Source organism: Diplotaxodon limnothrissa, linkage group LG5 (assembly GCF_057381915.1).
Source record: "Diplotaxodon limnothrissa isolate DT_005_m linkage group LG5, D_limnothrissa_male_GT1.1, whole genome shotgun sequence".
Lineage (NCBI taxonomy): Eukaryota > Metazoa > Chordata > Actinopteri > Cichliformes > Cichlidae > Diplotaxodon > Diplotaxodon limnothrissa.
The window spans coordinates 26,026,255-26,042,290 of record NC_140600.1 but is presented as its reverse complement, the minus strand read 5'-3'; the positions used below and the strand labels follow the sequence as shown (position 1 = coordinate 26,042,290).

The following is a 16,036-nucleotide window of genomic DNA, read 5'->3' as shown; positions in this document are numbered from 1 at the left end:
CTCATGAATATGCACAGTGAGGAGTGGCTCAGCTAACATGCAACTACTGTCGCTTTATGGGTTCACGTGTCTCCGTGTGTGATTCGTAAAAGTGTGTGAGCATATGTTACATGTAAGTCGACCTTCGCCACTCCAATTAACAAATCACTGCTTAGCTGTTGCCAACATTTGAGGGAAACAGCTATCACCATGGAAACTAAACGTATCTATGGTATCCTGAAAATTGTCTCCAGTACCTGGATGTATAGTTTGCCAGTGTGTGTGTGTGTGCACTCATGCATGAGTTTTATCAATTCTGGCATTTGCACCCGATTAATGGTAAGCTGGGTAGATTGCGGACTGTTTTATATATATATATATTTTTTTATCATTTAAGAAACAAAATAGGGGTTGGATAACTCCCCTGCTTTTGCTGTTTTATACACATATCGTTCATGCATTTGTGAACAATTTGGCTGCTTTTATGTTGGTCAAACGAAGGCTGATGCATGCTGAACAACTGCTCTAAACATCATGTCAGTAGGCTAGGAGGATTTCCTTATATATGTTTTTTTTTATTTAGAGATGATGGACAAGCAAATCATCATGTTATTTTATGTTATGAGACTGGGTACACGCATGCTTTCATAATGTGCATTTTATGCAGCAATCCGCATAATTCTTTCTTTTGTTAGCCCATGTCAAAAAGAAACCTCTTGATCCAAAAAAAAGATTCTAATGTGCTAGGAAATCTATCCGTCATTCGATCATTCACTCTCACCAAGACAGGTTAACATGAGTTAGCAAAACACTGTTAACAGGAAAAGTGGTCATTATAATGCATGATGAGCTGGAGCAGCGTCTGTGCCAAAACACTGAACCTCATACGAGATAACTCTTCACATGTGATTATGACACAGCAGACCAGAAATGTACTTATTTCTAATAGGAACTTTCTCTTATCTATAGAAAAATAAATCAGGCTAGACAATCTCAAGAGTGTGTGTACATGAATTATCATTTGGCCATTCATTACTGTTCACTCTCTCTTGCTCTGTCTCTTATAGACACAGGCACACATATAAGCAGACATACACACCCCTACGAATGTAAATGACTAAGGCCAGGTTTGGGAATGGAGGGCACAAGTAAGTAGCTTATAGGCTTCTAGGTCCTCTCCTGTATCTTCAAGACTACAAAATCAATCGGGACTTAGTTCTGGAAAGTGGCTGCGGGGATTTTTTAGAGATAACCCCCTGCGACTAAAACCATCATTTAGCTGGGTTTCGCACTTATAACTACAGCTTTATTTCTCTGATGACTCTACATCTCTGAACAGACCCATTGGCTACTTGGGATTGCTCTTTTGTTGTGTGTGTGGAATATCTCCTTATAGGAATGAGCTGAAGGAGGGGCAGTGACATTCTTCAATTAAGAAATGTTTTTCTCCCAGAGTATTCACTACACATGTTCACCCAAGGCTTATTGCCCAGTGGCATGCTCAGGTAATTTGTGAAATGTTTTAGCGAGACCGGTTGTCTCGCCTTCCTTTGTCTCTGGCTTGGAGCGTTTTAGCCTTTAAGGTGTCTCTACCAAAAACACTCTGTCCCAAACTTGCTGTTAGTTTTTGCTTCACTTGCACCTCAGAGGCCTTTATCCAAAGTATTTTGACGTCCCCTCTCAGCCTTTGGTCTACGTGTCATCTCTGGTCCTATGTGATTTTCATGAGCTAGCCCACGAATCCCTTCTAGCGGGAACAGACAATTCTGACCCAGCATTTTCTGGGCTGCTTCTAAATGGTTAGTGCCCCTCTGGTAATTTATATTAATGCTGCGTTTCGGGCTTGCATCAGCCAGGAGACGCTCAGAGGGACTGGTGTCAGACATGTCACGGAGGTGCTCATCATCGTCTGTATCGGCATCAATGTACTTGCTGATGGAGGAGTCATGGAAGGTGAAGACAGTTGGGGCCAGGGGAGTGCCTTCTGGAGACTTTGGTGGGGTCCTGCTGCTGGCAGTAGTGTACGCAGAGGTTTCGGGGCTTAACAGAGAGTGATCTGACACAACTGAGCTGTCTGAAAGTGGGGAAAGTCCTGATTCCCCGTCACTGCGGCAGCCTCCTTTGGGAATAAGGCTTTTTGAGGAGATTCCAGAAAAGAAAAATTTCCCTGTCTTTGTGACAGACACAGGGGTCAGCATGGGCTCACGGTCCCCTGTTGTTTGCTGGCCGGTTTTTGTATTGGTGTGCTGGGACAATGCTGTCGCTGGACTGTATGAGAAGCGGTTGCTTTCCTGAAGACCAAGATCTATTGCAGGACTGTGGGAGAAGCGTGGATTCTCCTGGAAGTCTGTTGCACAACTAATGTAGCTGTCAATGCTGGATAAGCTTTTCATGTCTCCAACTCCATCCCTGGTTCCTAGGGCTTGTTGACCATGGTCATGTATAGCCCCCAGCTCTATCTCATCCCTCTGTTTACCAACTCTGGAGGCCCTTTCTTTAGCATTGAGGTTGGGTTGTGACTGTGTCTTTGCCATCTGGTTGTACATCTCTTCTAGTTTCTGAACATTTAACCTCTGGGGACTGGTGGCTCGGGCCTTGCTGGGAGAGCCTAACTCCTGGGCATTGAAAGAACGGTTTGAGCTTGTCTCTGATGCAGCCCTCTTGGGAGTCCATTTCCAGCGGCTGGGTGAGAGGTGGTTGTCATGAGGCCTCTCACTCTTCTCCACCACCACATCCATCAGCTCTGCACTACGTGCAAATGCTTCTTTCAAGTTCATTGAGACAATGCTGCCATTTCTCTTTGCCCTTTCTAAGGCTTCTCTTCTTTTAAGGGCCTTTTCTTGCCTCTTCTGTTCCTTATAGAATTCAGAAAAGTTATTTACAATAATAGGAATAGGTAGAGCGATCACAAGTACTCCAGCTATGCAGCATAACCCCCCGACAATCTTTCCCAAGAGAGTTTTGGGGTAGATGTCACCATAGCCCACTGTGGTCATAGTAATTGTAGCCCACCAGAAAGAAGCTGGAATGCTTTTAAACTTTGTATCCTCTTCATCCTTCTCAGCAAAAAATACCAGACTGGAGAAAATCATGATACCCATGGCAAGGAAAAGAATAAGTAGGCCCAACTCATTGTAACTCCTCCTAAGGGTAAAACCCAGAGACTGAAGACCTGTAGAGTGACGAGCCAGTTTCAAGATACGTAGAATACGCATGATCCTAAAAATCTGAACCACACGCCGAACATTTTGAAACTGTAATACACTCTTGTTGGATTCTGTCAGGAAAATGGTGACGTAGTAGGGCAGGATGGCCAACAAGTCAATAACATTTAGAGGACCCTTAAAGAACTTCCATTTATTCGGGGAGGAGAGGAAACGGAGCAGGTATTCCATGGTAAACCAGGCAATGCAGACAGCCTCCACATGGGCAAGTTGAGGGTTGTCTGTGGATTGGCCAAACTCATCTGTATCCTGTAGCTCTGGTAGGGTGTTCAGAGACAGGGCAATGGTGGAAAGCACGATGAAGAGGATGGAGATGATGGCAAGTATCTGAAAGACAAAATTAGTCAATATGAGATTTTATGCATCAGAGAATGGCTTACAGTAATTAAAACTTTGGTCACTTGAGAGGTTTTGTTGCAGACATTGAAGACACTCAGCGAGCTCAAGGTGTTGGGAACAGCAAACCTGCTAAAAACCTTGAAAACTGCACTCAGGTGTATTTAGAAGAAATGGTACTATTTTAAAGACAAAACAAATTTGGTATAATTTACCTTTTTCTATTTACAGCTTTGTGTACGATATTGCATGAAAAACATTTTTTCGCCTTAATGACTTAAACTTGAAGTTGAAAGCTGCATTAAGTGGAAACTATGAAATTGAAATCATCGTCAAGTGTGCACTTTAGCATACTTTTATTACCTGATCACACAATTAAGCTATATGCAAGTAATTAAACTATAACAGTTTAAATAAACCTTCTATAAATGCTTGACTGACAGTGTGACTGCCTGAGAGCTAATGGATTAGACAAACTTGGACCACTTATTTATTCATAACTCACTTATCAGGCTGATCCACATGAGTGAGTGTGCTTGAGTGGACAATTATGTTTAGCACCAATCAACAAAAACAAAAGTATCACAGCAACACATATCAGACTCACTGAATAATTTTCTAAAACATAAAACTGGGAACTGGGTAAAACAGTAAATGCTTATTTTTGGTGTAGAAAGTTTTTTTTAAATGATATTTTATGACATTTTCCAAACTGGAGGTTGGACAGAGCCCTCGAGAGCTCAAATGGGCTCTTGAGCACTTACCCCTGCACTGAAATTGTCATGTTAAGATAATTAAGATGAGCCTACCATTATCACAGAGTGCTGAACCTACTTGCTAGCCACGAAATCAGTGACTAATTGAAAGGCTTCGGTGCTCTCTATTTAAAAGTAGGATAAAGGTAAAACATAATCCACATGTAGTTTTACACTGTTTTCTCCCATTATGGTCTCTCTAGAATTACTGAGGAGAGACCTCTCACTCGCCGTCACTTGACACCATCATGTAATGAAAATGAACCTGCAATAACCACATAGGAGCAGAATGTCCCCAGAATCTACTGCACTTGATGATGCTGATGATTCACTTTACGCAGTACACAGAACTGGGAAGTCTGTCAAAAAACAGCACCCTGACCCACACACACACGCTACCCCACCCACTCTCCACCAATCATGCTAACAAGCACGTACGTGGTGGCAGACTACACCTCTCTGAGCACTGACAGCACCCCCATCAACCAGGATTCATTGTGTAAACAAAAAAATGGTTGCGTTTGCTTTGAAGAATGTTATTCTTGAGTTTGTTTGATCTGAGTAAATGACTGCGTAATATTGTATGAAAAATACTTGAGAAAATGTTGCAGTGCCATCCAGCTTGCGATATACCATCAAGTCCAGCTCTCTCTCACACACACACACACACACACACACACACACACACACACACACACACACACACACACACACACACACACACACACACACACACACACACACACACACACAAAACAAAAATAGCTAGAATGATTTTACATCTAACTTTGTAGAAGACAAAAAACTTAGTTATGCCTCATATTAAAGGTTAGTTTACAAAAATCACTTGAATGAAATCTTGAGGTTTGATTTGATTTAGTATGACACTTTAAAATTTTAGTCCTCGAGCTGTCATGTGGAACAGTAGCTCCCGAAATGGTCTAATAAGGAACACTGTGCCGAAAAATAATATCGGGGTTAGATAAACAAAGACAGATGGACTATGATGTAAATAAAGCAAAGAGTTTTTCTCTTTTTTACCTCATTTCCTACTAAGTTAGACAGATGTCTAAATTTATCTGTTGCACAAAGAACTTTAGTTGCTAACTAGTCTAAAAAGAAAAACTTTTAATAATAATAGTAATACAATTTATTTAAAAGCGCCTTTCAAAACACCCAAGGACACTGTACAGAGCAAAAAAGACAAGCATAAAAACAGGAAATAAACACATTAATAAAAGAAGGTTTAAGAGCATATGAGTTCAATGAGTTCTGGGCAAATTATACCTTTTGAAGAAGAAAAACAGCTGAGTTCACTATTTGTCGTTCTTTTCTCTGGCTGAAAGATACTTGTCCTCAACACCTGACCATTACAAGGATGTTTTAACTGGAAAATTTAGCAGCACAGAATTTCAATAATTTTTTTAAATGTTAGGAAAAAAATGATAGTAACAGTAGATAGTGTAAATAGCATTGGAAACTTCCTGTTGCCTTAAATCGCCTTTAATGCAGTCAAACAAAAATGGCAGATCACATATTGACCATTGATTCAACAGTGTTTAGTCTGATTAGGGTTGTCACCAGAACTGATACTTATAGTACCATTTGACACACACAGTGGCCGTTGTTTTTGGGTTTTCAATAATGTATCAGCATAAAAAACCTAAAAGATTTGTCACAAATTATAATCTACTACCAATGGATTCTAAAAATTACTGTCAGATTAGAAACTCTTTTGCAACAGTGTCATCTTCACTTCCTTCAGCGCACACACATTTACACACAGACAGACAGACACACCGCCCCTCCCCTCACTAGCAGCTGAACACGTGAAGAGCAGCAGAACAAACTTGATGAACACGGACACCTTAGCCTTTATGGAACATTTTGTGAGGTCAGTAAAACTCCTGTTTCAACAAAATTTAAGTATTAATTACCATAAGCATTAACCTGGCCAGTGCACACATTGACATAACCATTTAGCTATAATCAGTTATCTACATTAGCTGTTTGTTTGGTTATTGTCACAAGATAGTGGCTAACAGCTATGGCTAATTATAAAATGATAACATTAATATGCCCATTTGTATGATGATAACACGATTATTTGTGTCTGACATTTTTCTCTTAAGGGCAAACAGTGAAGCTGAGGAAACTATACCAAAACGGCAGCTGCATAGCTTACCAGCTGATCTGTAACAAAGCTATGGTGTCAAGTGAGAGGCACAGGAAATAAAACAGGACTGTAGATGAATATTTTTGCCTAAAAGGAACCGGCCCAATGAGCTGAATGACTTCCGACCGGTGGCACTGACGTCACATCTTATGAAGACTCTAGAGCGGCTCTTCCTCAACTTCCTCCGACCACAGGTACAACATGCCCAGGACCCACTACAGTTTGCATACAAGGCGGGTGTCGGAGTGGAGGATGCCATCCTGTACCTCCTACACAGAGCCCACTCACACCTGGATGAGGGAAAAGGCACGGTCAGGATCCTGTTTCTTGACTTTTCCAGTGCCTTTAATACCATCCGGCCCTGTATGCTTCAGGAAAAACTGAACAGGATGGAGGTGGACCCCTGCCTGGTGGCTTGGATCTCCGACTACCTCACCGACAGACCACAGTACGTCAGGCTGAAGGACATCACGTCTGACACTGTGGTCAGCAGCACAGGAGCACCACAGGGAACTGTGCTGTCCCCTCTTCTCTTCACCCTGTACACCTCTGACTTCTGCTACAACTCTGAATTATGCCATATTCAGAAGTTTGCAGATGACACGGCCATCATGGGGTGTATCTGGGATGATCAGGAAGAGGAGTACAGAAGTCTGGTGAGGAACTTTGTCGCATGGAGTCACACAAACCACCTGCAACTCAACACCTCAAAGACTAAGGAACTGGTTGTGGACTTCGGGAGGTCCAGAGAAGGTCCACTGCCGGTTCAGATAGAGGGGGAGGAGGTGGAGGTGGTCAACAAGTACAAGTACCTCGGGCTGTGGGTGGACAATAAACTGGACTGGTCATGCAACACAGAGCACCTGTATAAAAAAGCCCAAAGCCGACTGTATTTCCTCAGGAGGCTGAGGTCTTTTAACATCTGCAGGAAGCTCCTGAGGATGTTTTACCAGTCGGTGGTTGCTGGAGTACTTTTCTATGCTGTGGTGTGCTGGGGGAGCAGCACAGCAAAGAGGGACTCATCCAGGCTGGAGAAACTGATCAGGAAGGCTAGCTCTGTGGTCGGCATGAAGCTGGACACTCTGGTGACAGTGGCAGAGAAAAGGACATTAAAGAAACTGCTGGACATTATGAACAATGCTGGGCATCCTCTGCACACGGCCATTAACAACCAGAAGAGTCTGTTCAGTGACAGGTTGCTTCTCCCCAAGACAAGAACTAACAGACTTAAAAACTCCTTTGTCCCACACGCCATCAAACTGTTTAACTCCTCTCTGGAGGGGAGAGGGAGGAGAAACAGGAGGACAAAGGAGGGAACAACTAAGCTGTAGTGCCTCTTCACCTCACTGTACAATACCTTGTGCAATACTTTTTGTAAATAGTCAACAGTGCAATAGACTCAATACTTGAAATGTGCAATTCACTTGTATTTTTATTTTTTATTCCTATTTATTCTATTTATCCCCTTTGTATATTTTATTTATATTTGTCTCTGTATTTATATATATGTGTGTGTGTATATATATATATATATATATATATATATATATATATATATATATATATATATATATATATATATATATATATATAACAATTCTGTAACTGTAACTTCGGTTGTTGCTGTGCTTTTTGGAAGTCGAATTTCCCAGAGGAACCCACCCGAGGGATTAATAAAGTTCTATCTTATCTTATCTTATCTTATCTTATCTTATCTTATCTTATCTTATCTTATCTTATCTTATCTTAATGCTTTAGTTTTTGATGCAACAAGCTAAATGGGTGCATGTAAACGTTTGTAAAAGAAACTTGGCCTTCCGCAGAAGATAACCTATTCTGAACCAGAAGCAGAAAGACCTGGATTATGTGAAAGTGTCTAACAAGGTCTTTGCAACTCAGTACATGTATAATTGCTGGTGGTAAGCTAGTTTTAGAAGCTGCAAATAGACTATCCAAAATAAAATTCAAACAAAGATCTAATTACAGAGGCTATCTTTTACAGATATAAATAAATATGCTTTGAAATTTTGGCTCACACTTTGGTTGCCTAAGGCAAAACACTTTGAAAACCACTGACTTAGAATATGTGTAAAATATACTCATTCTTTTTTATGGTTCTACTTCATACCTGTTATAAAAAAAATATCCAAGTCAGACACTGACTATCTCTGTGTGCATTTCAGTGATAACAGCTTAAAAAACTCTCCAGCTTTCCTTTATAACTGGGAATAAAGGGAACAAATCCAGCAGGTCTCTCGTGATCTTAATGCTGAGGTAAAAGAGAGGGGCTCCTGTCCCTGTCTGACTTGAGTGAGGATGAATCACAGAGTCAACATAATCCAGTGGTGTATATTTTGTGTATTTATCATAAACTAATATACTGTATGCTGCTTTTTTTTAGTTTACAGTGACTGATACAAAATGTCACATACTATATACAGTACTGTGCAGAGGTCTTCAGCCAATCCTCATTTCTTTATATTTTGCTTCCAAGGAGCCAGACCATCCATCCATGGTGTGGAGCTTATCCCAGCTGCCACAGGGCAAGAGGTGGGGTAACTCAGACAGACATCCTTTTGCACCTATGGACAGTTTAGAATCACCAAGTAACCCGACCCCACTAACTGGGTGTTTTTGGAATGTGGGTGGAAGCTGGAGTGCCCTGTGAGAACACAAACAATGACCCACACAAACATGGGGAGACCATGAAATCACCAGCTCCTTTACCCTGGTAACCTGCAAGCTAGTTTGCAGCTGACATGCTTCCTCCAAAATATTCCCAGGCCCGATAACTGGTAATAAATAATCTGCTGGCTATAATCATAAATCAAAGACTCGGCAAACAGAAAATATGCAAAAAAAAAAAAAAGGTTCCAAAACACACTGCCATTGCAATAAAACATAAACATTTCAATAAATTGCTAAACCAATTTCCTACTTTCCTGGGCAAAATATGAAAAATTAAGGTGTGGCTCAGGACTTTTGCACAGGACTGTATCACATACTGTTTACTGATGACTTACATCTTTGTCTATTACTATATTAAATGATTTGAGGCTTCAAGATGAATGTAATGTTACATCTGATTCCTTTAGTTCCTTACTTCATGAACTTCAGTCCGCATTTGTTATATTAACCCTAAATGACTCCAGCTCCAAACAGCACAACTTGGAGGATGAGTAGGAGGCTGCAGCTAGAACACTGAGCCTGTTTTGGCAATAGCCCACACAAAAGAGGTTAGGATGTTATATGATGAAATCAATCATAGGATAGTTAAAATACTCCAAAAATGAGTGCAGTGTTGGACCAAAATGCCGCATAGGGGGTGAGATATACTATTCAGTCCAGCAGTTTAACATAGCTAACAGTAAAAAGTGAAATATTTCACTGTGACTTCCTTGATCAAAACCTCAGTGATAAACTGAATCTGCGGGTAATACATGCATCAACAAAAGAACCAAAGCCTCACATGGAGCACTTGATATATTGTTTTTTGTATAAATCATCTAGAAGAAATCACAACTTACAGGCAAAAAAAGGAAGGGTTTTAACAAAACAAAGGTTGTTAGAAGGTGACTGACAGCAATGATTGACAGCGAGGGCCTTGACATGGTCTAACAATTCGGACTCCCAAGAGTAAAAGTGACGGCTCAAAAAACAACCTTATCTACGACCAATCAGAGCAGGAGGAGACTGTTGCCATAGCATCGTGGCAGACATGAATAATGACCCTATCTGTTTATTTTCTTCCCTCTGTGCTCCTCTCCCTCCTGCCCTGGAGGAAATCTGTTTGAATCAAACACTTGAAGAGAAGAGAGGTGCTGGGACTGGAGAGTGAGGGTGGAGCTGACAAAGCCAGCACGAAAGTAAAGGGGTGGAGATGATGCAGTGAAAAAACACGATGCCGTTAAAGAGAAAACTTCGACATGTTATACTTGTAACAGGGTGTGTTACAAGTATAACACAACATATTAAAGTTCGCCCACTTATTACTCGATACAGTAGAATCGTAACGAGTCAGGAAAGATACAGAAACAGGAGGACAAAAACGGGCAGAAGGTAATAGATTGAGAAGCTATAAAAAGGTCGCTAATGAAGGCACACTGGTGCTGCTGTGTCTTATGGTTATGAGGTTAAGTTCCACTAGGAAACCCTGAACATTTCCCAGTAGCCTCTGTCCCTGATGGCCTTGCCTCTACAAACTGTGCTCGCTCTCTATCCCTGCCTGACTTGTCTTTATCTCTTACTTCCTTAAATTGTTCAGTGTCATGGGGTGCTAATTTCATAAGATTACTGAACCCCAAATCTGTGATAAAACCTTTCAGCTTACTAGAAAAAAGAGACCGCAAGCATGTGCATGTTAGGAAAATGTTAAATGGAGCTCAAACATAACCGACTATTTTTAGACTCTCAGTTGTCCACATGACAAAACGGATGTAAATAGCAGCCACACCCGAGATCCTACCCTGCAATTTTTCTGTGGTGGATACTGTATAATTGATTTCATTATATTAACCAAAATAAAAAATGACAGCAACTACCGATGAATGCGCCATGGTCTAATAAAGGGGATAAAGGACAAAGGGAGGGAGATATTAATATCTAGAGGAGAGGAGAAGACTACATGTGAGCAAGTGCAGAGTGACAGGAAATCCCACCGTGACACTAAACAAAGCCAGATCACACTGGTCCCTCATGGCACACTTGTGCAGACACAATAGTCTGCAGCAACACCATCTTTTTGGACAAGGTGACACCAGCCCTCATTAGTGTGCTTGAAAAAGAAGTCCTGGACATAACTGGTATGAAGGATGCCCTCAAATGTCATCCAAAAGAGTAAGTTTTTATAAATGGAATTCTCTGCAGAGGGAATACTGTCTCATACACTATCCTTAGCACTTGGGACTCGAAACAGGGCAAACTCCTTGTCAAATTATTTTTGCCCATCTTCTTGTGCTTGTACCTGGGCGTGCTTCACTACCCACTCTCTTTCAGATACAACAGCCTGCTTTTATGCTGGCTGTGTCGCAGCAGCTGTGATTCATTTCTTTGCGCTGCATTGGCTTTGCCAGGGTCAGGCTCATTCATCTATCAACCCAGTTCTCATACAGCAAGGAGAGAACCTTGAACTTTACACATATATATGTGTATATATATACATATATATGTGTAAAGCTCTGGAAACAAACCATGGCAACATTGAAATTACAGTTATAGTAATTCTCTAAAACTGTAGTTTTATTTCATACCTCTTTTTTTCCTTAGAGAATATGAACAGCTACAAAAAACAGGTTGTTATTCATGATTTTAAATTACTGTATTTCCAATTCCCTCATTGCCTGAAACTAAAGTATCAAGAGGTTTCAAACAGGTGGAGTAAAGCTTTTTATAGAGCAACTGGAAATGAAACCTACCCAACCCCAACAAGTCTGTTTACAGGATATATAAAAAGGTTAAACTGTGTTCTTTAACTCTTTTTCCCTTGGACACCAAATAGGAGGAACTGTTGTTTGTCTTTTCTGAATTGAGCAGTTCAGGTCTGCTTCCAGAAACAAATTTACTGGGTGTGTGTCAGAAATTAGTGAGGTTTCAAAACTTTTCATCAAAGGTACATGAGAGGTCATTAAATTTCATCTTTATGGGAGAAAGAGTTAAGCATACTTTCCAGCTGTGTTCTTACTACAAAGGTGCTCCTATGCAATTATGCAGAGGAAATGTATTACTGCATTAATAGTATTACTGTTAAACGCAACTGAATTCAGGTTAGTATTCTCACTCCGCACTAAGTCTGGTGGCATCCCAAGTGACAGTTAAGGAACTCCCTGACTCCCAGTGCTCTGGCTGGCACCTTGTCTCATTAGCAGCAACAGGAGCAACAGACTCTTCTGCTTTAACAGTGTGCCTGTGAGTCCCAGCATCCCTGTCTGTTACCTTTGCCAGCACTCACCCAGGGAAACACGTTAGACCTACATTATAATGACACGCTCTCCTTAAACTTAAACACCTGAACAAGCATGGTCTGAAGCGTAGGTGAGCGGGCTCTATTTTTGGCTGAGTAAATTCAGGTCTTGCTTGCTCACTAAGATCCACTCACAACTGACTTGCTTTCCCATCATCCCATGAGCCACATTGGAGGCCACTGGGAAACCATGCAACACTCTCCCAGCCTTGACTGCCAGCCACTGTCACCATGACAACCCCCTTGAAGCTCGACAGGAGGTGGCTACGTGGACCTGCTTGTGAAAAGCAAGTCTGACAGAGTCTCCTTCTCTGTCTCTTCCTCTCTCTTTCCCTCTGTCCCTGATTTGTACCTTTCTGAGAGCTCACCAAGCTTTAAACCATCTGCTTCTGTCTCTATTCTGTGTCCAGGTTTCTCTGGTATTTGTGTCACATCGCTTTTTGCGTTTTAGCAGAGCTTCAACTGCAGTAGCATAGGCAGTTGGTTAATATTTTTCTATGGCACTGTGGCTCAATATTTAAATAAAACTAAAAGCCCCCATCATTATTTAAAAAGGAAACAGACATGAGTGTGCCAGACACCACCTTTACTTGCAGATGTTTGCACCACGTGCCACATGCTAGGTCTTCTACTATTTGACTGGATGAACAGGAATCATAAAACCAAGCCATCGTTCTTCGTTTTCTTCAGGATGTTATTATCAGTGGTCAGTAGTATGTGAGTAATAATGTGAGCGCTAAATAATGTGGAATAATTCACACTCCTGTTTCGAATAGAATGGCTCTGCCTCCTCGCTGCCTGTGAAAGAGATGGGGTTTCCATGGAGACGGGAGGAGACTGTGTCTTCCACATTTTCCCCCAGCATGATAGCTTGAAATACGCACACACAATTTGCAGTGGCTCAGCTGTAGTCTCCCCAGCAGACATCGCTTCTTAACTTTGAACAGCACAGCCTCATTTATCTTAACCTCCCACATCTTGCCAAAATGAATAACTTATATCTCATGGCCCTTCGTGGGAGATCCTGCCAGTATCGTGACCTTGCTTCCGTGACATTCATTCTACTGTACTCTTAGCCTTCTTGTATGTGGCTTAGTGAGGCAAAGGTGAATAGCACATTATTGAATGTTTGGATATCACATGCACGCGATTTATTTTTCCTTCAGACCACTTAATTTTAAAAAATGTAGTGAAATCACATCTCATGCTCAAACTGTAACCTTTTTGAACTGATTCGAGATTAGATGTAGGAATGTAATTATGTGATTCTCTATGTTTAATAGCAGTTGTGCGCCTTTATACTATACCACTCAAAAAAACCTTTTGTTTTTGAAAGAAAAGCACAGTTGTTTTTAGTAGATAAGTTAAGAAATGCTATAAATGGAAATTCATCATTTTCATTCATCATTTATAGTTTTTAATAAAATATTTACATAAGCAACCATAAAAGCAGCCATTTGTCCAGTGGTGCATCTTGTTACCCAAAAGGCTCATTTGCAGTACACGACAACTTATCTAAGTGGGAAATACCCCAAAAAGCCATACAACAGTATGCATATAAATTATAGATGGTGAAAGATTTCATTAATCCTCATCATTGTTGAGCAACCCCAAACTTTTGAGTGGTTGTATATGTGATGAGCTTGTATTTATTTCTCCGTTTTATAATTTCGCCTTTTAAAAATATGTGCTTTGAGGGAATAGAAAAGTCTGAAACAGGCCATTTTTGGGATCTTCAGCAAACTTTTCCCCAACTCATGCAGTGCTTACATGCACAAAGTGCACCAGAACCCAATTCAGTAAACCACTAAAGTAGGTAGGAAATCTATGCTTGCCCCATCCATCTCCTGAATGAATCCCACCTCATCGCCTCTCCCTCTCAATTATTCATGCATTTCAGATGAAGAAGAGAATCCAGACTCAGCATCTATATTTAAACTCTGACTGGTCCATGGTGGTTATATAAATAGAAACAGTATACAGTCTGGTTTGATACACCAAAGAAAGCTGTTCTCATCAGAAATAACAGTGTAACGTGAACTACAAAGCATTTAAAACATTCACAGGGAATTAAAAGATTAATCAGTGGGTATGAGTGTAGACTGATGATTTTACAGGACAGTTAAGGGTAATTAATGCAATGTGTGGTGAAGCTTCACCTGTTCCTTCTGTCTATGAAATGCATAAAAATAACACCTTAAGAACTTCTCTCATCAAAAACAAAAACAAAACAAAGAGGCAAGGTTATTACATCGTTCAGAGATATTTCGCTGCTATATTGTCTAATAGAATGCAGTTCACACAGTGTGCCATTCTACAATGATTTATTTATTACCAAATCAGAGAACATCATGAAGTACTCCGCACACATCAGAACAGAAGGAAAAGTTAAAAGCGAGTGAAACACTGATTTGAAACGCAAAGATAGATGTAGGCAGCAAAAGACCCACACATAACTCCCTTACAGAAATGCACACAACAACACACACACACACACACACACACACACACACACACACACACACACACACACACACACACACACACACACATTGTCAATCAACAATGATGCTTGAATAGAAGGCAGCTGCATGTTTCACAGAAATGACAGTTACCATGGTGATAGTGACAGTGAACTCTTAAACATTTCAGCGCTGGTAGTGAAAGAGTGAAATAAAGAAGCTCAAAAACACAGACACAAAGGCAAGTTATGCATGACCTAGCCTGCAAGATGTGGATGCCATGTATTCTATTCGCAGAGCGAGAGCAATATAAAGCAAGATCGCTCTTAATCCTACACTCAAACACGCTTACTGCAGATATTCAACTTGCTAACAGCATAACGGTCCTTATTTCACAGTTTGAGAGCACCAAAATCAGCGGCCATTCAGTCTGAGTGCTGTTAATCCCATTGAGTGTTACCCTCAAATTACAGTTTTTCTCAAATGTTAAAACACAAAAGCCAATCCTGTAACCCAAATGACCAGTAGTCTAAACACATTTACTAAATGTAGCCACCATATTCCAGTACCATAAACACATGTCACATGAAGACACAATTCACAAAACACAACCCTCTGTACTCATAAATCTAAACACATTTTTCCTTGCTAAAACACATGTTGCAAAACAACTCTGCTCATATCCTCAAATGAAAGCCCATGTGATGCAAAATGCTTGCCACAGTCACCAATCTTTGAACACAGGGAACACACCTGGCGTCATTCACTACACACAATGACTCAAAATTGAAGACACTTGTTGCTAATGCTGTACCCACATGTAAAAGCAAGTTCAGAGTGCACAGTATGCTGAAGGTTCCAAACAAACACAATGGATGAAGGCAGAGTCAGGGGAAGAGGAATCTGATGCAGAGGAGGGAGAAGAGCTGGCCCTGGAAGAAGAGGAGCAGGCCAATGAGGAAGAGGAGTTCAAATGAGAGGAGGAAGAGGAGCGACCAACGAGGAAGAGGAGAAGGCCAACATGGGAGAGGAGAAGGTCCAGGAGGGAGAGCAAGACAACCTCGCACCATCATTACGGACGAGATGCGAGCAACAGCTCAGCGACATGATGCCGCACAGTGATTGTGGTGTGTGTGTGGTGTGAA

General features: G+C 41.0%; 1 protein-coding gene across 2 annotated transcripts in view; it reads right to left on the bottom strand.

Moving 5' to 3' along the window:
• Positions 1-1,622: 1,622 nt before the first annotated feature.
• kcnb1 (potassium voltage-gated channel, Shab-related subfamily, member 1) overlaps positions 1,623-16,036 on the bottom strand; it is a 31,482-nt gene continuing 17,068 nt past the window's right edge. The window contains exons 2-3 of one of the 2 annotated variants that reach the window (XM_085354389.1): positions 2,244-3,530; positions 1,623-2,201 (exon numbers count right to left, since the gene is read on the bottom strand). In XM_085354389.1, the coding sequence (XP_085210515.1) occupies positions 1,623-2,201; positions 2,244-3,530 (1,866 nt within the window). Of the gene's footprint in view, positions 3,531-16,036 lie in introns of both variants that reach the window. The other variant, XM_085354388.1, reaches the window with a different exon arrangement.